Raw genomic sequence first — 24,818 nt, forward strand, 5'->3', positions numbered from 1 at the left:
GCTCTCCGATCATTAAGTTCCAGCAAGGTCAGCCAACATGCAGTGGGGGGGGGAGGGCGCTACAGGCCTTGCCCTAGAGCCCATGGATATGTGACTGTTCTGTTGCAGCCAGGGTTCGAACCGGTGATCTTCCAATCACAAGCGCAGAGGCTTAAGGTGCTGAGCCGCTCTCCACCCCGAGTCAATCACCTCAGATGGGACATCCTGGGGGGTGATGGGGAACGTATGAACGATTCCAAGTGGCCCCCAGTGCCCTGAGTGACATGGGCCGCAGCAGCCTGACTGTGAGTGTGAATGTCATCCCTGTGTTTGCAATTTCATTCATCCATCCATATTGTAACTGGTTATCCTGGTTAGTGTTGCAGGACTGGAAGTTCAGTGATTAAAAGAAAAAACAATTGCATTGAAACACTGCCCCCTTCTGTACAAATCAGTGTATTACAACAATGTATAGATGTACATTTTCCATTGTTGTCTGTTTTTTCTCTTGTTCTGTGTAGGGTTGTGGGGGTTCCAGAGCCTATCTGAGAAACAATAGATACAAGGCAAGGAATCACGCAAGATGGGGTGCCAACTCATCCTAGGGCACTCACACACCATTCACACCTATGGGCAATTTGCTAACTAATTAACCTCGGCATGTTTTTGGACTGGGGTTGGGGGCTAACTGGAGTAGCCAAAGGAAACTCCATGACAACACGAGGAGAACATGCAAACTCCACATGGAGCCATGGTGAACACCGGTCTCAGAGGTGTGAGGCAGCAGTGCTAAGCACTGCACTACTGTACCACTGCACCACTGCACCACCATGACACCCCTAAGGGCATCTTTCAATAAGAGTAAAGAATGAAAATTTCATCAGTATATTTCTGAGTTTTAAATGTATTATTAAAGTCTTTTAGTCGTGGGTAATTATTTATATTTTCACTGAATACCATTTTCGAATTCTGAAGGCATAATCTGATCTGTAATACCTTATATCTTTAATCATTTTGTTTTACTTTGAACATCGAATATTGTTTGAATCCTTTGTAGTAATAAATCATCCACATAAAATCTACACTGCAAGTTATAGGAGAGACATTTAGTTGGCACTGTCTCCGATATAAATAATTTTGCTGCATAGTGTTTTCCACACTGACATACCATTTGCTGCATAGTGTTTTCCACACTGACATACCATTAGTCATTCCATCTTTTACAAGCCGCCTGTGTGTAGATGATTATATTTCTGTTTTACAATAGAAAGCTTAAGTAAGTGGGCGCTTGTAGACAGATTCACTGCAAAAGACACCATAAGCACTGCCATAGTTATTCTTAATACCCAGTGTATGTTATTAGCTGGGCAATGTATTCATATATGTTAAATATTTTAGCCGAACAAAGACAGTACACAATATATTTGCACTCCATCCCTAAATAAGGGGCATGGGGCTCTATGTATATAGTCTTTGCTTTTATTGTATTACTAAGTGGATCCTTTCCAGCACTGTTACCCAACAGCTGGAAATCTCAAAAAAAATAGTTTCAATGTAGGAATGCAGTGCCCCCCTCTGGCCAGAAAAAAAAGTGCTGCTGCTACTACTGTTGCCGTCACCACTAGCGAAACTAAAATAATAACAGTGCCCGGTAGATGGCAGTCTGTGTGCTGTTTAAGACAAAAGAGTCCCGCTGTCACTGCCGAGCCAGTGAAAAGAGCTTATTTCAAGGGAAACGCACTTCACATGAAATGGGCAAAATCGCCATGCAGCTGCCAATTAAATCCCTACTTGCAGTCTGTTTACATTATTTATAGTAGCGAAAAATATGTGGTTTGTTTCTGGAAACATGCTTCTGATTTAGGAAGAGGAGAGAAAAGAAAAAATATAATTTACTGAACAGTACCAGCTGGTAACTGATATATTTTTTTTATTTAAACAGCAGAGCATTAGGGATTGGGAATGTGATTTTGGTTAAACTTTCAATCACACTGTATCACAAGCGGCTTTTGCAAGACATGAAATATACCGACCGCGTTCGAGGAGACCAGCTGAAGGTCCATGCATGACAATAAGACATTATTCAACACATTACTCAGAGTGGGTAGAAACACTGAATAATCCATTGCTTTATGCCTAAGCTGAGCCCTGTTATGATATGCAAGGACTACCTCTAGACTGTCAGAAAAAAGGGTACAGCCCTTGGTATATGTTTGTTCCCCAAGGTACAAGCAACATTAATGCACCCCCAATGGTACAAAAATGTCAATTTCTGTACCTTGAATTAGACCTGAAGGTACATTAACCGACAGCTAGAGTACAACTGTCAGATATAACCCCAGCAACCCTCGAGGGTACAAACTGGTACTTTTTGCTGACAGTGTAACTCTCTCTGTGCTGAGGGGTGAAATGTAATTCGGGCACTGGTGGGCTTGGCTGTAGGCCTGTGTAGCATCTGTTTGTGGTAAAGTGGTTGCATTATACTCGTAGTTTACATGATGATGCATATTCAGTGTCCAAAACAGGATAAGCCCAGATGTTGTACATTGTCATACAGCATATATTCAGAATAACACCTGCTTTGCACAATCAGGCCAAAAACAAGCAAAAATGATCCAAATGCTGTTACCAAAATGAAATGTAATAATTAACAACAAATCACTATGTAAAATGTACTTAATGATACTCTTCCTTGAAATGTGTAATGTCTGAATATTTCCTGGAAACTTCCCTTTGAACCTCCATTATAGTCAAGCGAAAAAATCTGGAACCTCTCTTAAGAGTACTTCCTCCTCGACTGACATTACGTCCTACTTCCCAAAGGCATCCAGCATCTGACCATCATCAACATACTTAAAATGACTGAAGAAACCATCGATACGAGCCTAGACTTCCATTAAATTAGCTTCTGGAAAACAGGAACGTTTCAATGACACTGGATGTTAATAACACACTATTAACCACTTCCTACTGAAATTCAACTAGAATTTCAAATTTTGGTTCTGAAAAACTTCTTTGCTCTAAAATGATGCAGACAAATTACTGCATAAACACTGAATTGTGTGCATCCATTTCATCTTTATCACTGACGCGTTTTGAATATTCAGCTCTCCCTCTTCTGTCTGTACTTTTCAGTGACTTTATATGATACTTAACATTCTATTAACCAAAAAACATTATGTTACAGAGTACATAGAAAAAAAAAGTGATACATGGATTATTGCACTGTAGTAGAATTCGTTAAAAGATTACTGCGTAAGAACCTTCCTCTTTGCTCTAAAGTTATAGTTTGGTACACAAAGCAAATACAATGACAAAGAATGAAAATATTCTTCATGCCATCTTCATCTTCTCCGGCTATTATCAAGAGAGAATGTGGGCAAATTTTGAAGCCCTGTCTTCATCCCAGTTACCTGTAACCACCACATCGAACTGTCCGAACCTTCTTAGACGTATCCAGTAACGTTTCTCTAAATGTCTGTCCTGTCAGTTGTGCCAAAATCACAAATATACCGTCTCTTTACACGAAAAACTTCTTCAAACTTGCACGCAAATCTCAAAACTAGTAAAAATGAAAACTCGACATGAAACAATTTGGTAAAACAAAACCTGCAATTAAAAGTCAAGAAATTTATCTCAGATTCCTGTTTCCATGTTTTGCAGCAGAGCGCCGCAGAGAGCGATGGAACAGCGTGACCATGAAAGACGCAGGGCTCGTCAATCTGGCCGTACGCAGAGGTGCTTCCTAGAGGTCAGCGGGGAAATTTCCTCTCTTGAGCCTCAAACTTCCACCCCAACCGCGGGGACACGTGTTGTAGCTGCGGGTCCCGGGTGACCTGAGACCCAAATCCTCAGAGTCCACTGAGGCATCAGAGTCAGTGAGAGAACGCGTGGAATAAAGACACACGGGTGAGTGCATGGAGCGGGTGGGCGTCGGCGGCGGGCTGATGAAGGTGGGGGAGCGGGATTGGAAGGGGCTGAAAGGCCGCTGGCCGTGGGGGGGCAGGAAGCCAGGGGACACGGACATCCCCCGACCCCCCAGGGCACCTGGGGATGGGCTGTTCTTGCGCTTGGCAGCATTGATTATGTTTTTGGCTAGCAGCCGCCGATTGGCCTTGTCATCCTGGCCGACGCTGGGCGACTGGGATCTTTCGTCCCACGTCGGAGGCAGCGGCGAGGGAGCCTGGAGGACTGAGGCAGGCTGGACCCTCACCCCACCGACGGGGCCATCTGAGCTGCCGGACTGCCTGGACCGGAGTGAAGTGGTGGGGGGGCTTGGGGTGGACAGGCCCTCGCCTCTGGTCTGCATGGGAGAAAAGGAGGCTTTACTGCATTCAAGAAGCATTCTGTAAGAACACGGCAAAGTCTGTCCAAAAGCCGCATTTTTATGAATCATTCATTAACTGCTTCCTAGGAAAGAGTAAAACGGATGTGAACAATAACGCAAAACAATGCGTTTTGAGGTCAGTTTAAAAGGCTTGTATGAAGAAAAGCAGTTTGCTTCAATATGCTTTTGAAGACCATTTTGGCCTTGTCTGCCCATAGGAAGTGGAGAGTGTAATGATTACGTCTAGTCTGTATGCAGGAAGACGGGCACAGTAAAATGCATGGATAACTGCCTTCCTTTTGTGCAATTTGCCACATTTTTTGCATCGTGAGGTTTCTTTGTTTTCTCTTAAACTGAAGGTCATTGGAGTAACTCTATGCTTCCTTTCTGTGTTTTATATTTATATACTCATATAATATCTCACACATGTTCTCCTTTGTGACTCTGCGTAAGGCATGTTTCTTATTGATTATGATGACTGTGTGACAGGGGTTAATATACAAGCAGAGAGAATAAGCGGAGAGAGAGAGCAGAGCGATGGGATCGGCCCGCTGCAGGTCCAAACCATGAAGTTCTTGTTAATAACCCATAGCCACGACTTGTAGAACAGTACCTCCCTCATGCCGTTTGATCTGTGATATGGCTACTTAATACTCTAATATTTCCCTATTTGCATCCTCTACATGCTAAGTTTAGTACCTAAATTACAACCCCACTCTTCATCAAGGCCTTCCAGTCCACCACAGTAATTCGTATCACGTTAGGCTTTGACAGATGAGATAACTTTGTCCTTTTGTCGTACACTGTGTCTAAATAGCCAGGCCTCGGTTGGACACAAGCTGACATATTCATTACAGAACACTCGCTTGGAATGTATCAAGATCAGTTACTTTTCGGTCAATGGGGGATTGACCCGTAGGTCTGGTTTTCCTTAAACATGTTGTTTGTGTTTCCAATGACATTTATCACCCATTTAGTCTGCAAAAAAAAGAGTAAATGATGTTTTAAAACTTTCTATATCATACAGATACACTTGTTTCCAGTAACACAGTTGTATGGACAGGTAGGGGTTTGCTCAGTCAGTATGCTGCTGTCTGCAGTTACTGAGGTAACCAGAGCCAAAATCCATCTACTGCATAGAGAAGCTGGAATTTCATGGCTCATCAAAATTTTCCAAAATAAAGACCAGTGCATTCCTGTCTCCAGTCCCTCACCACTATCTGTTCAAGCGGTAATCGCTTCCAGACTTGGCACGTCCTACATAAATAGTCAGTTAAAACCAGCTTCATCCCAGTTTAAAACCAAAACCAAAGTAAGAAACAATCTATAAGCAATTATTTTTAGTGATGATGTGCCATTAGATGCTTTGTATATTCTACTTCTATGTCAACACTGCACAAGTCTCCTTGAAAACTTTCCAGTGTAGAAATACCTCACAAATACCTATGTAGCACAAAAGATCTAATATATTACTGTCTGGAAATTCTGGCAATATACGGAAAAGACAAGCCATTGCCCAATGTGAATTTTTGCCACCACGGCAGAACAGAGTCTTTTTAATAAGACAAAGTCTAAACGGGAAAAAATGTTAAACCAAACTGTAAAAGTAACCAAAGCATCTGGCTTGAATTACGTCTTAAAGTTATGACATTAAAAAGCCGACTCTGCAGGCCAATATAAACCACGTCTTTTTTTAGAAATGCCTCATTCCTTACGCGTTTACTGATAAGATTTTGTTTTCCTGCTCCATAAGCATAGATATTGATATGCAGAAGATTGCAGAAAAGAAATGTATAGAATTACAGAAGCAAGGAGAAAATAGATGTTCAGTGTGAACATAAAGAAATATGGCAGCGTGTTAGTTATAAAAAAAGACTAGGAAGTCAAAGGGGTTATTAGGACAGAGCTTTAATAAAGGGAAAAGGACAGAGGAGGAAATCATTTTAAAGAATTAAACAATTCAAAAGTGAATAGAAATGTCATAAAAATAAAGACAAGAATTATGCATTAGAAGTAAAATTAAACACGAAAAACACTGCATATATTTTACATATATAAATAAACTGGACTTTTTCAGTTCAGTTACATTAACCATGGCTTGTATTTTAGTAAATATGTTGTAGGCACTTGAAACTTTCTATACAAATACTACTAACGCACCAAAATATTTTCAATAAACAAATACACAACATCTATAGCTGAAAGACACACACTTTAGCAATTACTAAAGTCAAACCATAGTGCAGCTGCATTTATAGACTTGGGGCGTGTATCTGACTAATCCACTGGAAATAAAACGAAGACCATCAAAGGGAATTCCCCAGTTCTGCTCTCCACATTGCCCAAATTCAGCTTTAAATCATGCATCTATAAACCAAAGATGCTATAAATGCTTTTGACGGCTTACTAGTACAAACAAATTTCAAACAAGTGCCTGGGAAATTGTTTCCTCCAAACTTCTCATGCTAAACCTGGAATTGTTTTTCAGACTGATCAATAATTTCCAGGGTTCTGCAAGCAATGAAATGGCTGGGAGTCATTTCACAGATTACATTCGGTGGCACGTGTTCTACTGTCTGCCGGATCTTGAGGCTTTTGGGTCGGTTCTACCTAAAGTGCTTCACATGGCTTTCATGCTGATTAATCTATCAAACACCACTTCAAAGAGAAAAAAGTCACAGTAACTGTTCTCAAATGATGAGGATATCAGCGATATAACATTCCGAAATGTTATCAGAGCAACGTGTTTTCCTTGGAGCTAAAAATAACCTGCTTTATGCCATCAGGAAAACAGACATTAAATGTTACATTAACAAATCAGCCAAGCAGACTGACTGTTTCATGATACATATTGTAAAATCAAACAAAGTGACAATGCAGTAAGAAGCGACAATCAAGTCTGAGCTACATAAGGCAATTCTTGGTGCATGTATCAATTATTCTTCAAGTCTTCAAGTTGAATTAATTAAAAGAAAAATGATGGCTTCCACACCTGTGGTTCAATTCCTGCTTTCCTGGCAGAGAACGTAGGTCTTGGTGCCTGGATACCAGGCCGCTGTGATGCCACACGCTGAGGAGATAAAGGAGAGATAGGAGAGGCTCTTTGGTGTCCTACTTCTGGTCTGGGAGAAGCTTCATAATTCGGTCTGGTATCTGCAGATCCCATTCCATTAACGCGGCTTTGGGGAACGTGAGTAGAAGGGCTCTTTGGTGACCTGAAAGGAACTGGAGAACTTAAATGGGGAGAGATGGGAGTGGCAATTGTAGGCAAAGAGGTTTGCCGCATATAGACTTTCTCTGAAACCACGGGTTTGGGGGGTGGTGCTGCTTTTGGTAAAGAGCTCATTGGGTCTTTGGTTGGGTTCAGGATGAACAGAGAAGAGTCCAGCTGATAGGGCTGATGCTTGTATAGCTTCATCTCTGTCTTGGTACATCCATTCTCCAAGACTGGAGACTCTGCTGCTGGGGTTGGTTTTGCAACAACAACAGGTGCAGTTTTGACAGTCTTTGGTGGCTGTATATTGATTTTATTAGAACTGGCCATAGCCTTAACTCGGCCTGGCATGTTGGATGGGAAGGTCCAAGATGGAGGCAAGGATGCAGTGGGGGAGGGAGATCTCACATACCCCTCTATCCCTGATGGGGTCCCTACCACATATTTTTCCATTCTGGACTGACGTCTAGCAAAAAGCTGAGCCCCCTTTCCTGATGCATTAGTCAGTCCCTGCTCTGTCTTGGGAACAGGCCTGACCCTTGTCTCAGATCTCTTCAAACATGAGGACCACTCAGGTACCTTTGCCTCCTTAATGCAGGACGTGTCTTTAGCAAGAAAATTAGAAGCTTCAGCTCCGAGTTCTAGCAACTCCTCTTCCTGCATGTGCTCAAATTGGGACCTTAACTTCTTTTTCTCATCGACTCCTTGGACTAGGGACAGGAGCTCGGGGTTTGGATCAAGTTTTGGCTTCTCTTGAAATGTGAACATCGCCTTCCGAGTTGCCCTACGTGCCGTGCCCTCCTCCAGGATTCCCGTTCTAATAGGCACCTGCTGCTTTCTTTCACTGATGAGCTGAGGGTTGTAATGTGGTCTTGGAGTCACCGCTGGTGCGTATTGGGCCAGGCATGGTGGAGGCGAAACGATACGAGACACTGGAGGGGGACTGAAGAATTCAGGTGGGGCAGAGTATGCAGGAGGTGAAACCGGAGAAGGTGAAAAGGCAGGGGGCGGGGGGCAGAAGGCTTGTGGAAGAGGCTTGTTAAATGTTGGGATAGTATGCTGGGGAAAGCCCATCACTGGACTCCTGGTTTCTGGGGACCTCAGAACATTGGGTGACCCAAATGGACGTGCTGTCCGATTAGTGATGACTGTAGCTTGCTTCATCAGGGATGGGGAGCCATTTACAGCATTCTGATCACTGTGACTTCCATTTGGTATTTCTCCTGGTGAAGTGAAGGAGTCCGTCCCCGGATTGGTGGCCCCCACCTCATCTATGCCCTGGCTGGACTGGACAGATCTGTTACTGCAGTTACTGTAAGCTAATTCTTCATGGACTTTTTCTGTGATATCACTCAAAAATTCTGCGTCATTCTCTTTCACGGGAAGAAAATGTCTATCTTCCTCTTGAACGGCAGAATTATCCATTTTTGGAATAGGGTCACTTTGATCCACCATGCTTCTGCTGTCCTTCTGGATTAGTTCACTGGAAGATCTGGAGAGTTGGGAATCACTGTTTCTGCTGTTAAATTCTTTCTCCTTTCCTTCAGAGAGTTTGTCTTCCCATGTCAGGGTGTTCTTAGGAGGACAGTTCTTGTCATTGCCAGAAGCCTCTTGTCCAGCGCCCTTGCCAAAGCTAACCAGAGTGAAGGCGTTCACACGTGCCCTCCGCTTGTTAAAGAGCTGCACTCCTCGAGAGCTGGCATTTGATGGAATCGTCAGCTGAGCAGCAATGATCTGACTTCTGTCTCGAGCCTCTTTCAGTTCCTTTTCTGATAAGCTGGCACTTCGGCTGAGATCTGCAAATGGCAAAGAGATGAATAGGTATAAAGCAGCAGATTCAGCAGGAAATGAGCATGAGTAGCAGGTGGCAGGTATTACCAAATGAGTCACTCACCAAAGTTCTTACACGCTTACAAATACCATAGCCTACGTGATTCATCATTTCCCTAATGATTAAGAAATATAAACTTTATAAATTGTATTGCTGTTTTCAATAAACACATTTTGTTTTGCTGATTCATTTAAATAAGGTAATACTGAACTGAAATCCGCTGTAACAATATCATATCGATTGCATATCAACGTGCTTGACCTCAGTGAGTTTGGTGTGTGTTTGTGTGTGTGTGTGTGGTGTCGTATCCAATCCTTGTCAGACATTTCTTTTGATTGTTCTCCTGTGCCACATTTACTGTGTGAAAACATTTTCAGGAATATAACAAACTTTTGTTAGGCTATCCACATCTTGATTTAAAAGCCAGGAGAAAAAAACTATTATCATAATCTCTGGGCCTGAACATGCACTTGCATTTATAGCGATTCAATTACCACTTTTGAGGTTTCTGTGGAATTCCTATTTGATGATAACTACGCTTTGCACGTCTATCCACAACTGTTCTCGTTATATTTAAATACGTCATTTTGAAGAAGCAAGTGAAATCCCCTTATATTCCACTAAAGTTGCTTTTAAGTTTCTTTGCGGCAAGGGAATTAGTCATTATTTTTAACTATGCTGAGCATGTATGGACAGGAAATCAAGATGCGGTTATTTAATCTGGGCAAAGTGGGTGAAGCAGCTGGGATCTTCATCTAAACAGGGAGGCCATTCCAGGAATAGAGACGCACTGATGACCACTGTTGTGTAACAAGCCTGCAGCGGTAAACTGACAGCTTGGAAAACAAGGCTAAGGAGGAAATGTCAAACAGAGTGATCTTTGAAGATTTTAAGGGTGAGCTATGTGCTAGACTGGCATTAGAATATTCCTATAATTAGATTAGAATTAATGCAGACATCATCATAAATGCATCACACACTTGGAGTAAGATCAATAATTTCATTTTCAAAGCAAAATACCAAATTAAAACCAGAAAGTGCATCATACAGCAGGTTATCCTAAAGCTTTAGTACATCAAAGCATGATCAATGCATAGTAACATTATATGCTTAATGCTTTTATCAAGACATAAAAGTATTTCACTGGAAAATAATTCTTTTTTCAGATTTTATGTTGTTTTTGTAAGAACATGTTAAAATATATTATTTCAAATGTCACACATTACTCTTCTGTGCTAAAGCCCTTCATTCCTAACAACTAAGCTATTTCCTTTGCCATCTGCAGTGGGCTCTCCCTGAGCATTCCACAAAGGCCAAGAAAATTCCTTCCTTGAAATTGAAACTTGCCTTCAGAACTTAACTTTTCTCTTAGGCAAACACTACCGTGAAGGAAGTATCTGCTAATTTGAATAAAGGAGAAATTTCCTCTGCATTTCCAATATAAACAATCTATTTGTTTTCCTTAAGGACACATCTTTTCCCACAGAGCTTGAGCTGGCTTTACGACCTTGTGCAGGGAATTCATACTGCATGCAAAACTATTATTTACAACATCAGTCAAAAACTATGCACGACTGTTCTGAATTCTGAACTAAAGAGAAAAGTTGATCAATTATCCTCTTTATTCCACACTTCTCCAAAAAGACTTCCACTATGTACTCTCTGGGTATGTAATACGGTACTCCGGAACACTTAGGAAAAAGTATGTTTGCACAAAGAAAGATAATATATCTCTTGCCAAAAAGCAGTTACATGTCACCCAGTTTCACTGTTGAGTTAATTCTTTGAGAACTTCGTCATGCCTTACAATGGCAGAATACCAATTGAAACAATCAACAGACTCACATTTCCCAAAACAATAAATATCAGCACACTTAGTCCTGAACTGAAAGAACACACAGATGCAAAGTGAACAAGTTAGCTGCACAATACCTCAAAATGATGCAAAAATGACTAATAAACTACTTTGGTTTATTATGTATAATTTGTTCCTGATTGATACTTCCTAAACCTTTTCTTTCCTAAAATGTGTTTTATGACCATTTAAACAAAGTCTCAAACTTGGTGTGAAGGAGTAGATCGAGTTAGTCTTTGTCTACCCACATCAACAGGATAAAGCATTTTTAGCATTACTGAAACACAGCATCTATGAGTGCTGGAATAGACCAGAAAAAAACACAGACACATCATGCCAGAAAGTGCTAAACGCTAGATATCTCGTGTCTTTGGATTAATGATGAATAAAAGTGATTTAAATACCTCTTAAGTACAAAGAATTTACAGATTACAGATATCTTCTTTTTCGTAGAAATATCATTTCAAACCAAATCAACCCATAACCAGGAACAAAATGCTGAGGATAAAAAAATCAAAGGAGAACATAAAGACTGATGCTAGACAGTGAAGACAGATGGAAATTATATTATATTAGTAAACGGAAGCAAATGCTATTTGCCGCATCTCATTATGAAATGCAGCTTACAGTACAAAGTCTCGGAAAGAATGTCCAGCTGCCCGGGGCGAAGGCCGACTTCGCTGCCCGAGACGAAGGCCGACTTCGCTGCCCGGGGCGAAGGCCGACTTCGCTGCCCGGGGCGAAGGCCGACTTCGCTGCCCTGCTTCTCTAGGCCTCCTGCTAAGCGCGGTACTTTTCCGGCCCTGTCATTCCTTCAGCACTCTCGTTCTGTATGCTTTTTTTGTGTTTGAGAAATTTATTCAATCATATTGATTATTCTTGATTTTTAGTCTATACTGTATATGTATTTGATAGATGCCAGGGTAGGAAGGGAAAACGTTACCTGTTGCTGCTGTTGTTGAGGCTATTTTTAAACCACTGAGATGCTCTAATTGAAACCCAAACTAAAAAAATGATGTGCAGTTTTAGGACGACACTGGTAAGACGCAGTGGAAATAAATGGGTCTGGCTGTGAGGACAAATAAGTGTGAATAACAGTGATTTTTCACAAATGATCATATACAATGTCAAAGCTTTTCTGTCATGCCAGCCACTTAACTGCACCTTAAATGGCACACCTCCTATGTAAATAATTAACTTGCAGCAAAGCTACCTGAATTCCACTGTAGAGTACATAAACAAATTTTAGGTAGCTACAAAAATGTCAAATTGCATTTTTTTTTATTGAGCACACTGGGAAAGGTTGCAGTCAATCAGCCACTTTGTAAGAACCTTCTATACGCCGTCATGTTTCTAAAAAGTTGTGAAATGGAATAAAATAGGCCTACAAGTGTCCAAGACCATGGTATCAAATAAAGAAATTAACATCCTGTTTTATTTATGTATTTATTACTTGTTTGTTTGTTTTATAGCAAGGAATTGGCTTAGTAACTAATATTTTACTACTACTGCTGCCAAGTTAACTTAGATACTTTAGCTGTTAATCATGAAAAGAGGGGAAACACATTTCCGTCTCATTCTCCCCAAGAAACACTAACTGAAGGGCGTACAAGGACAGAACATAACATAACAGATCTATGTATGTTGGGGAAGTGTTGTGCGTTCTCACTGTCAGAGTAACCTATGTTAGTCAGTCAGGTTCAGTCTTGATTATGCAGTATGTTTGTTGCCTTTGCAAGACATGCCTTTTTGCAAAATCTTTTTCAGTCTTCAAGATTTACAATTTGAAAAAACACCTAATCTAGTACATGATACATGATCAGTCCCTTACAGGATAACTTTCAGATCACTAAGAAATAATTCAACTCATCCTAATCTTGAGCAATTTACGAATCAGGGTGTAACCACCTACACATTTTTGAATTGTCCCTTCTGCTCTATGTACATGTATGAAAATACTGTGCACTGAGTATAAAATGCTAAGAAATTAAAGTAGTTTATTGTTCAGTGGGGTTTACTAATAAATTTCATACGGCATGCAAAAATCACAGATGAATTCTCTTAATATGACCATAATAAGATGCAGTATGCTCTCAAATGAAATGTATTCCAAAAGGGAATTTCCCTGGCTCAAACAAATGTGCAAGGAATCCAGAGAAATGCATGAATGATCTCCATCTACACCACAAATAGTGTCTATCTGCTGCTGGGTTTCAAGGCAATCTGGTTTTAATTTAAATAAACCCTGGGAACAAACTATAAACTCTACAGTCAAGTGTCACGCTTTCAGCATCCTGCTTACTAATAATGATGTATTTTTATGCATTTCTCGTAATTCTCTTAATTAATTATTTAGTTCTCTTTATAAATCTCCTAAGATTTTTTTGCCGCCTACTTTGTAAACATGCCTGACAATGTTTATATTGACATAAACTGACAGCTGACAAACGATAAAACACTAACCATAATTGCTACGGACTGACATTAAATCTTGTTTTCTTTAATTTTATGTTATTCATTTACAGTTAAGTATATGACACTGCGTAGTTTTCTAAAAGTAACAAGTCTAGCAGAAGTCATGACAGAAAGAAAGAAAAATACCATGCAATAGGGACAAACACGGAGTTGTATTTTGCAGACTGTGGATGTCGCAATGCTATATAAAGGTTTCGGTTTAGGGACTGAGGACTGCGACCCAGCCCGCGGACTTTCCGCTGTTACGTATCTTACTGCGCAGTCACTGTCTCACCAAGACCCCTCTGCCAGTATGAGCGCTATGAGTTTATTCGAGTTTGTGGGTTGGTTAAGTTAAATGGGAGTAAAATGTTCACAACTGAATGTTGTTTCTAACAAAATTACAAAAGCGTAACAAGTAATATAGTGTATATAACAAAGATATAAATCGCATAGTTAGCTCATTATTTATATAAATTCTATCATCATCGTCATATTAACAAGTACCACTCAGAACCCTAAGATTATAGCGGACAGCAAAATCAAACAAAATCAACAACCTATCTTACACAAGCGAATACCTAAATTTCTGTGCTTAATGTCATTTTATTTTTTATTTTTTTTCGGTTTATGTCGATATGTTTGGCACCCTCAGCATTAATATCCCCCTATGCCAGGTCAGTAAATTAGGCTGCCTTATTGCACGCAGTTAAAAGTCCATCCGCATCACTGTAATGAACACATGAATTCTCACGAAACTGACAGCAGCGTCACTGCAGTATTAAGACAACAATCCTCCAGAAAGTAAAACACAGAAACCGCGGCGAAGTTAACTGGACGTAAACAGAGGACACATGTCGGCTTATAAGATGCTGCCCATTTTACAGCTTCACTTCATAACCCGGAGGAGAGATTAATTACGGGGCCACAAAAGAGCTAACCGAGAAAATATGCCCCTGCTTACCTTTTATGAGAACTCCATTCTCCCTCCCTGGATCTCACTTTGCTCCTCCACAAGCTTTTGCAATTTAACTGTAGGGCTTTTTTCCACACCCCCTTTTCAGCTAAGCGGGATTGTATTTCGTTTACGGACCGAATGGCTCCGTCCATCAAGAAACTTATTCTGACTCCGAGTTTTTCCCCGTCGATGTTATACTGTGATACACAGTTAGCTGATCGTAGTTTTATACTGAAACTTCAGCGTTTCAGTGCTGTGCGCTGGGAATGCCTCATGGTCTTAATGCCTGTGACCATCACCCAGTGCTTCATGCCACCAAGTCACACCTAACCCTTATTTAATTATGCAAATGCCCTCTTTATTGAACGGCCCTGCCACACAGGAGAACATAAAACATTTTTGTTAGTTTTCATAAACACGTCATATGTAGATGTTTAACCACAGTTTATAAAATCAGTATATAAATTATTTTGAGCCTAGGTCTTAAATCTGGAGTGAGAAAACATACGTTAAGTGAATCAAGATGTAAGATATATGCTGATGTCATTCATACTTCGCCCGGCTCTGCAAAGATAATTAAGCTCCAAAGACAAGAATATTTCTCTAGAGTCAAAGACAATGGGGACTAAATATATAATCAGAGAGACGCATTAAGTGAAAACATCAGATATGGCAGCCATTAATTCATTTCCAGAAATGAATGTAATGTGCTGTGCTGTGGCGTCTGTTAAAAAGCTTATGCAGAAGTGTAACCTCATTTCAGCAGTTGAGCGGGAGGGAGGCCAACCCGTTTGTGCTTGCCTTGGCAGCGTGTCCTGTTCTGCTCGAGGGAGGGGGGCGCAGGGCTGACGGAGGGGAAGGGTGTAGTGCCAAAGGAGAGCGGATTACATGGTGGTCCTCAGACACCTGACCGGCCTTGTACCAGCCGCTCAACAGGACCTTTCTTGCTGACCTGTGCTGAGGGCTGCCCCGCTGTGCTGAGGGCTGCCCCCCTGTGCTGAGGGCTGCCCTTTCTGAACCCTGAGCACCAACCTTATGGGAGTGGACAGGAATTTCCTTCTTCCCCACTGGGCAGAGATAGAGCTCTACTTGTGACATCGGTATGAGGGAGAGGGGGACCAGTTCAAAGGGATGGGAAAGCATTTTCAGAACGAGCTCCAAGCTGTCTGTCAAAGTGCAGATTTCCCCTAAGAATATTTCCTTTCACTCACTGTGGGACAAACTGGAATAACAGCAGTGTTCCAATGGGCCCAGTGGACTGGAGCCGGGACTGAGAGAGATTTGACTTGACTGAGGAGTTCATGTGATCTTGGCTGTGATTTAACCTCCTCTTATCTCTCAGTGTGGATCACCATTCATGGTAGCTGTGCTATAAAACATGCACTTCAAACCTACAGCAGAACCCACTACAAAGTATTAAACGCTGACAGAAAGTAAGGATTTTACAAGTGGGCTTCACTCTGCATGAGACATTCTGGATTAAGGGAGAAAACACTCAACATCAAAGATTCCAAGAAACCTGATACAAGTTAAAAGAGAGTAAACTTGAACTAGACAGAACCCTGTTTTAGAAAGTCATACAGGGCCATATACACCGGCAAGTAACAGGTTTTAACAACAAAAAAAAATCCATCTCAGTATGAAAACATTTTTGTACTCTACCCGCTCCATATTTGGCTTCCTAGATACGGTTGACTGCCTACTCAGAAGTACTGGAAGCTGCTTTAGGGAGTCAAAGATTTCACTGGAGGAAGGTGTATTGCACTGGAGGAAGGTGTATTTTCTAATCCCACTGAATCCTGGTTGCACACTTTTGACTCGGGGAGGTTTTGCATTTTATAAGCAGTACCAGACTCACACATCGCTTTGTTTACTATTATAAATTGTGATTTGCTGCAATTCTGATAGAATAAAGACACACGGTGTGCTGCTGATTATATTTAAATTGCTGGTTTATATTTACTTTTGAAATTCAGTATTGGATATATTATTGAATAGCATGTTTGTAGACAGGTCGTTTTTCTTATACTATTATCCATTTCATATGCATAAATGTTTTTTAGTCTATTTTATTTCCTGGTAGATCAAAAGTTTGTTGAATTGAATAACTTTTTTGTTAGATTATTACATTTTTGTTGGATTCATAAAGATTTTGGGAACAAATATATAATCATATCACTTTGACATACAATGTGTTATTATTTTATTTTTAGCTTTTAATTCTCCAGTCAGTTATGTCATAGAGCCACTGCAGTAAAGATGTCTCTGTCTAAAAAAATAATCTAAAAGAATTATAGCTCTATGTTATACATCTTGACAGATGTACACAGTTTTATGTTTCTGAAGAAAACTAATGAGAAATCTTTCTCTGAAGCTTGTGGGAGCCGCTATGTTCACCAAGCCTGACTTTTAAAGTCCTGTGGCTTTTCCCATATGCACAAGCCACAGGACAAACAAGCACAAGGGCTGTATAACACGCTGTAATGGCAAACACTGCCTGTCACGGGACAAGCAAACTATAAGGTTACAAGGAGGGTTTTTTTTTAATTATTTTACAATTCTGACTGGAACTATTATGACTGTTCTTTTTTAAAAATTATATTTCCCGAATATATACTTTTCTTCGGCATATGTAAAACATTTTATACAAATCTGTATTAAATTGTCAAAATCTGTATTAAATTGTCCAAAAATGTATCAATCACAGGTGTCCTGAATGCCCTATACTGTTCTTTATTATCCTTTGAGGTTCACAGGGCACTTATTCTCCGGATAATAATACAATAACATAAAAAGTCTTAAAGAGTGATGCCAGTTGATGAGCTGAGACCCATCTTGAGACTAAATGGCCTGCCTCTGTACTTTTGAAGTGAACTTCATAAAATACTTTTCTTCTTTTCTATAAAATTGCATGTTACATCTGGCTAAGCAATAGCATAGCTTCAGACTCAGCGATGGAAAAGGACCGGTTTTAAAATTAGCAAATGAAACTAGAAAAATATGATGGACACGTGTTTGGTTACTGTGTGCCTGTGTGTCCCTGTGATGGACTTGCATCCAGTCCCAAGTCTAGGATTCAAACTGCACATATGATCCTGACCACAATAAGCAGTTAGATGATGGACGGATGCATTTCAGTCACCATCCACACCAAAAAGTATCAGAACCCTAACTGGTAAGCAGTTTTTGTAAACAAATGGATAACGAGTGCAATAATCAGAATCCAACTAGCTTTTGACTATAGAGACAGATGTTTCACTGAGTCTTTAAACTGTTTATCTTTAGAGAGATCTGGAGCAGAGTAAAGATTGGCTGAATCTAAATTCTGCATTCCACTTCAGTTCAATATGCAAACGTTATTTTTCACAGTGTGGTACAAGTGTAGTACTTTCACAAGGAGAAATTTTAATGCGCGTCTTAGATATGAAACTTGCCATTAACAGCATTAACTCCCCAGAGCAATTCAGATTTAGTTTTTAAACAGAGTTTTAGACACAGGAGATATGCTACGAAAACATTCAATTCAAGTTTGATTTTAATAAGGATAAAAGTAGGGAATATTTACTTGTTTTTCTGCCTGGAAGATCGGTGCTGGGTCCCAGTGCTGGGTTTCCGTTGGTAACCTTACAGTCACGTCTCTCTTTATCAAGGCTAGCAAAGGAATTGAATCCAGTCCAAGTCACTTGTCGTTTGACTTGTTGATGCATCTTCTCCAGTTCTCCCACCAGATATGGTCTTCTGAAGCTAATTGGAGCTCTACTGAACTGACTTTGTGTCCCTTTTGCAATTCCGCGCTGCAGGGGTCAGGGAGGGTCACTGTCCACTGCAAGTGAGGTGTGACCCTTGTGACTCAAAGAGCATCCAGTGTCAGTGAGGCTTCAGACAAAATCACAAGACATCCAGTGGTACAACCAGTGCCAGCTAGGAGGAACACAGCACATCTTCCAGTGTGAAGATTTTTCAACATAAGTGTCTATTATCCACCTCCTCCGTCACAGATAGTTATTCAAGAAATGCCAATAAAAGAGGGCTGATATTTCTCAAAATGTAAGGGGTATTTCCAGGATGCTTCTTCAAAGTGGGTCCAGTGAAAAGATTCCGACAAAAAAAGGTCACGGATATTGTGCGAATGTCCAGTTAAGCTAGAACACCTTGTATATTTGTAGTTGTCTCTAGGGTAGATCATACATCTTCAGAACTAAAGCTCAAAAGCTCTTAGTGGATCTTTACACTGAGAACCTCAAAACATGACAATTTAGCAGTAAAACTGTTTTAGAACTTCCTGTGTTGCCTGAAGTATGCAGTACAGATATTTGGAACAGCAGATTGTTTATTTCCTGGGAACTTGCTGGCAACAGAGAAACCAAATGAAGTCTAACGTCTGTGCCGATAACTGTATAAAGGTCAAAAGGCTGTGGATGTCAAAATAAGGTCATAAGCTTAACAGCATTCGCATATTTTGGCTTTGGATGGTTTATTTACATCTCTCATGCATAATACTATCCATAGATCTTATATCACAGTTTATTTAAAATCCCAAATCATCAATTTGGTGCTTGAGAAGTGAAAATGGTTTTCAAAATGGGGGTGGGGGCTTGGCTGTGCTTATTCCTTTTTCATTGGGGCCAAACTGACAGGTGTATTTAGCTAAGAGTCTTCCAAAAAGCATCAGGTCAAAAAGAGTCAAGCCTTTACGTAAATCCTTGTCCAGTCCGAAGGCATCTTCGTATCTGTGTAACCTCACTGAAGCTCAGCTCCTTTGCCACTGGGTTCTATCAGTAAAAGTCACATCTGGAATGTTTTAGCTGGCAATTTGGGCCTTTCCTGTCAGAAACTGATGCTCATTTGACTCTTCTATTCCCCATGAGGCGTTGTTTTCAGTCCAGAACCATCTACCGGGAAAGAAGAAAAATGTTAATTATCAGACTGTCATGTTCTCAAATTCAATAGGAAAATGAATTATTTCTTCTTCTTTTTTTTAATTGTTATTCCAGGCTTCTAATATGTATTAATGTGAAACAAGTTGAACTATGAGGGTCTACATGATTCATAATGTGGCAAGATTTTATAAGCAATGTGTACAACAGGTTTTTTTTGTTTTCTTCAGAAAAATGAGGTTACTCTCAAATTGGTAAAATATTTAATGAACATGACGTTTTAACAACACAGCTCAGCTCTTTTAAAGCCCATAACATGGTTTATTAAACGTCACATTATGATTGTTGAATTACAATGCTGGAAGGATATTTTTCAGCATGTTCTGTCTCTTATTATATCACACGTGCTACGGACATTAAACTGTAATGTAATTCACGGAGGCTTGTGCTTTTCTTGTCGACAGTATCTTCCCCAGAAGCAGTAGAAATAAGGATGGTTTCTACATATTGTTAGTCTAGCAGGGCGGTAAATTATTTAGACAGCTTGGTTTTGTTTCTCCCCCCCCCCCCCCACCAAAGAACATGAGGAGCAGAGTAACACGACCTGGGACCATCCAGGTCTCAACAGTCCTCCATCCATCTCAAATGCAAACGTGCCAGCTGGGACCAGCTGCTGCGCTTCACGCCAGACCATCCGGACTCTTCCGTAGCTGCCCACAGCCTCACTGTACGGCCAGCTGCATTTACCATAGATTAGAGGCACGTTTGTACTGGAAGCCGTGCCAAACCCATCTTGCCAAAGGGTTGCATGTTCCAGCACATTCAGCTAAAATGAGTAGGTCTGGGAAATGAATGAATGAATGAAAAAACAAAAACAAACAAATTTGTTTGTTTTCTTGTAAAATATTGTGCTTTTCCATTGCGAAAACTCACCTAAAGTCACCCCAGTGTTTTCAGTAACCATCCAGTCTACCCATCTATTTGTCGACGTTTCCACCAGCATAATATGCTTGGCCAACGAATTCCTCATGAAGTTATTTAACGAATTAAGTTAATTAATTAAATGATCTGGAGGTGAAATTTAAGGAATGGCTAACATTGTTTAGAGGCTGACACTGTTAATTGTTCAGTAGTAACATTTATCCTACAAGTGTCACTTATGTGTAGTTCCATCAGTAAAGTTATACCTCATGTTAAAAGTACAACACTTGGCCCTGAATTGGCGCACACCAGTACTCCCACAGTCCTGCCTAACTTAACTGGTATGCCACCCACTGTGCCTTTCAGCTCAACCGCTGACAGCGAAACTACGTCACCTACGGACTGGTGTCACTGCTCTCAGTTCGCTCTGACTGACGAGAAAAACCAGGAGTAAAGTAAACCAGGAGTAAAATATTGATGATGTACAAAAACCTACGCATATGCATTGTATTTGCTGAGCAGACACTGTTATCCAAAGTGACATTTGATTAAGAAAGCCACCCCCGGGCACTAATGGCTACTACGAGCCGTGCTCAGGGGCACAAGGGTGACATCACTTTGCCGAATAACAGATTTGAACTGGCAAGAAGCACAGCGTCCGAACCCATCCGACCACACAGCACCCCTGTGCCCTATACACCAGTAAGGCTCCGGCAAATCCACCAGCGGACAGAAATGCACCTCATCCTCATTCTGACCTGGCACTGATGTCATGAGAAATTAATCATAAAAACAGGTCATGTGGCAACCAAGTCTACCATGTAGTGAAATAAAAAATTACGTTTGAACAATTTCGGAAATGAGTACTTTAATTTTATCATCGCCCATTTAAACAGTCATTGCTCATAAATTATAGGTCAATTTTATGATCAGCTCAATTATCATCTATGTATATCTTGGCATTTATTCCTTCTGCAATTCCTTTTTCATGTATGTAAAATTCACATCATTTTATGACACTTAAATAAATGTAAAATTCATTATTCTGGGGAAAAAAAAACACATATTTTCAGAGTAAATGAGGCCAGCTAAGCAGAGGATGCTGCCTGTGCTTGCTGAATACCTCCAGATCACAGTCACAGATAGCACATCCACCGGGGTCTGTCTGCATTCCCACGTATGTTTCTTCTACAGTTGACTCACAGCACAAACAAGAGGAAGGTTGTCTGTGCAGCCCCTGCCCCTCCCGCCAGAAAGCAGACACACACACACACACACACACACACACACACACACAATGGCCGTCACGCGGGTGTGAACGAGGCTTGGCTGGAAAAATAAAAGTCTTGTGCAAAGGAGATGGAGAGACAAACAGCTGCATTGTCCGGACACGCTGTCAGGTGAAGAAGCCTTTGATTTCCCTGGACCTCTCACCTAAGTGACATTTCTCACAGTCCAGCTCATTCCTCTGCAGCTGCCCCATCAAGAAAGATGTGAGCAACACATTTACGACACGATGGTTATTACGCTATGTTCCGAGCACACCTCTGAAAAAAATGGGACACAAAATGAGTGTCAAATAAATGAGTATGCCTTCTCAGAAGGTATGGTTCACCGTGAACATGAATCATTTTTTTATATTCATGTTTTGCTTCAGTTTGTGTTGTTACTCTATAATGGAAGAAGACTGGATTTTTATGAGCCAATAATCCTGAAATCAGGCATGGTAATAAATAGAAACAGATAGCCTAGAAATCTTACAGTAGAAGGAAATACTTAAGTATCATGTAAGTGGGTTTCATTGCATATAAAAATCGACTTGAGTAGAAAAAAGTTTTGCTTCTATAACCACCGCTTTTTTTTTTAACTATTATGACTTTCATGACTGACGACGGCAAATACTAGATCATGGCGTGCTATCGTGCTATTCCGTGTCCGATATCGCTTTTAATGTCAGCCTCAGACCTGTGCTTCTCACATAACTGGTACAAAGGAACTGATGCAAACCAGTGTTTCCCAATCTGGCAAAAACGTGGACTGTCTGAGGGTCCCCAAGGACCGGTTTGGGAAACACTGGTATAAATTAAAAAAAAGAAGAAGAAAAAAAGTGTAAAAGTGTTTATCTCTTCCTCGGGGAAATATTCCCATAAAGTCATCTCTGTGGGCAATATAATAAGATTAATCCGAAACTGCTTCCTCTGGCTTTTGATTGACATGTTTATATGATGAATGGAATGGCAAGCTTCTTCACATCGTAGAAGCGCTTTGATAGTTATTACCATGTGGCAAGCACAGGCCAATTGGAAAACAATGTTGTCGAAAAAAGGAGGACCTGTTCTCATTGAAACAAAGCCTCATTCAAGACCCGCAAGTACTTTAAAATACAGTAATTTTGGGGTTCCGCTTCAAGCTTTAAGTCTACAAGGCTTCATTATTTTCAGGTCATGGTGGCATTGCTTTGGCTAACACAAGGTGATGACAGACATCAAAAGCACACGCTGTCAATCACCGGCTTAAGCGAGTCCCATGTGAGATGTTTTTTCTTCCTGTCCTCTCTCTGGTAAGAAAAGCAGATTGGCAGCCCAAGCCCTTTAGCAGAGGAATGGGCCATAAATGGAAATGCATGAGAATGACTGATCCAGGATCTGGCCACATGGGAACTGCGCAGGTCAGTGGCAAGATCTGACGCAGCTGAGTAGAGGTGGAGATGAAAACTGCGTGAAATCAGAGGAGAAGCAGAGGCTTCTCTCTGGAGATGGTCATTTATAAGAATAATCACCATGTAATGCAGGACACTTGTATCTACAATTTTTTTTGGCCCCCCCTCACATTTTTAAGAGACAATCCATGTCCAAACAATAAAAACACAATCAACTTCACCTCTGGTCTTCTGGAGGACCTCAGAATCATCAAGCAAGCTGAATGCATCCATTTGTTCCTGAGACTGCGGTTCAGTGCTGCTACTTGTAATTCTTATTGCTTTTTGTTAATTAAAATGACCGTAGAAATAAGGAAGTCAAGGCTATGTGTGTTAAAAGGCAAAGAAACGTGCGTTGGCCTGATGGACAGAGGAACCCCTCACGCTAGGTAATGGGTCGCTCCCCTGTGTTCCTGAAAGTAATGGCTAGTGTGGAAGTCCTTACCGTCAAATGTGCACCTCCACTGTATATGTCATCTACAGTTACACTGCGGGGTTCAGTCTCCACTGCATATGCCATCTACAGTTACACTGCGGTGTTCAGTTACAGAAGATCGAAGGAGCTGGCAAGTCGGGACATCAGGGTGTTGCAGGTAAAGTGTTGCTGAAATGTATGCTTTTGATGTCTTTAAGGTATTAGTGTGCTATTGATATTATTAACCCTTCTACACAATTTATATTTTACTCTGCTCTGTCCTTTTCTCCGGAACTGAGGAGGTTCCTCCAGAATCTGTTTACATGTTCATGCGTCTCAGGGCACATTTTCTGAGCCTGTTTTAAGGTCACCTACCGACTGAGGTCTGGAATTAATTAAGGCAATCACAACGACCGGAGAGCACTGACCTCACCCTGACATTTTGGCACCGTGATCAAATTTTCAGATAATGGCCGCCAAGCGTAACTTTTGCAACCCTGCTAATGTGAAACATGCCCTGTGTGCAACAGAAATAAAAGTGCAACAGCGAAATGCCTGCATCACAGTCTCTCATGGAACACACACACACACGAAAAATGTTCATATTTTAAATTCCCAAAACAATCACATAACTATACATGCAGTTAATGCCTTCAAGCTGCCTCAGTCCCTGACTGCATGCAGTTTCAAAAACTTTTTTTCTTTCATGCACAGCCTGGACTATCCAAGATCTACCCACGCTCAAGCTGCAGTGCACTATCAAAGCAGACGTCCTATTGTTCCACGATCCCGACAGCGGCTCTCTGCCAATCTCTCAGCAGTCTATCTACAGAAAGACAGCTCACCTGCACTCCGGTGCTGTGGTGTGGGCAAGCACAAATGCTACAATGCACTGCCCTTTTCATGTGTGTCTCTACACCTCTCCTTTGCCTCTCTCTCTCTCTCTCTCTCTCCTTCCCTCCCTCCCTCTCTCTCTCTCTCTCTCCTGTAAGGAACACAGTGGGCCTTTTGTCTGCTTTCATATGGTTTACTTTCAGCACACTGAACACATTATGCTGTTATATATTTTCATATTTAAAACATGGCAATTTAAGAAATCTGTACCTCTCCCCTCCTGCCGCCATGACCTTCCTGTTTGCATTAATCTACATAACATACATTTTTGATGTCAGGAAAAATAAAAATAAAAGAAAAGAAGCAGTTTATGTTAAAAACAAAATTGGTATGATTATGAAAATGTACACAAATGGGAGTAGATTACAAGCGTTTCTTTTTTGCTTTTCTTGTCT

The 24,818-nt window shown here is 40.8% G+C and overlaps 1 protein-coding gene across 2 annotated transcripts; it reads right to left on the reverse strand.

Annotated features, from left to right (window-relative positions):
* Positions 1 to 1,892: 1,892 nt before the first annotated feature.
* On the reverse strand, positions 1,893 to 24,504 carry LOC111847930 (synaptopodin). Of its 2 annotated transcripts, XM_023819555.2 has the most exons (4): positions 24,375 to 24,504; positions 18,184 to 19,510; positions 7,299 to 9,316; positions 1,893 to 4,282 (listed from the first exon to the last, which is right to left on the reverse strand). In XM_023819555.2, the coding sequence occupies exons 2-4, from the start codon at positions 18,323 to 18,325 to the stop codon at positions 3,725 to 3,727; spliced, it is 2,718 nt and encodes a 905-aa protein (XP_023675323.1). In that variant the 5' UTR covers positions 18,326 to 19,510; positions 24,375 to 24,504; the 3' UTR covers positions 1,893 to 3,724. The 2 variants fall into 2 exon arrangements, 1 of the variants encoding a protein (XP_023675323.1); XR_002839195.2 differs by lacking the exons at positions 1,893 to 4,282; positions 18,184 to 19,510; positions 24,375 to 24,504 and adding an exon at positions 14,625 to 15,250 and having other exon boundaries at positions 9,179 to 9,316.
* Between the last annotated feature and the right edge of the window lie 314 nt (positions 24,505 to 24,818).

This window comes from Paramormyrops kingsleyae, chromosome 10, assembly GCF_048594095.1.
Source record: "Paramormyrops kingsleyae isolate MSU_618 chromosome 10, PKINGS_0.4, whole genome shotgun sequence".
NCBI classification, from domain to species: domain Eukaryota; kingdom Metazoa; phylum Chordata; class Actinopteri; order Osteoglossiformes; family Mormyridae; genus Paramormyrops; species Paramormyrops kingsleyae.

Excerpts from the sequence above, each read along its gene's own strand:
- LOC111847930 (XM_023819555.2), bottom strand. The coding sequence starts at position 18,325 with ATGCATCAACAAGTCAAACGACAAGTGACTTGGACTGGATTCAATTCC. Across the intron at positions 9,317-18,183 it reads TCTTCCAGGCAGAAAAACAA|ATCTCAGCCGAAGTGCCAGC; the intron begins GTAAATATTCCC and ends TGCCATTTGCAG. Across the intron at positions 4,283-7,298 it reads AAGCAGGAATTGAACCACAG|ACCAGAGGCGAGGGCCTGTC; the intron begins GTGTGGAAGCCA and ends TCTCCCATGCAG.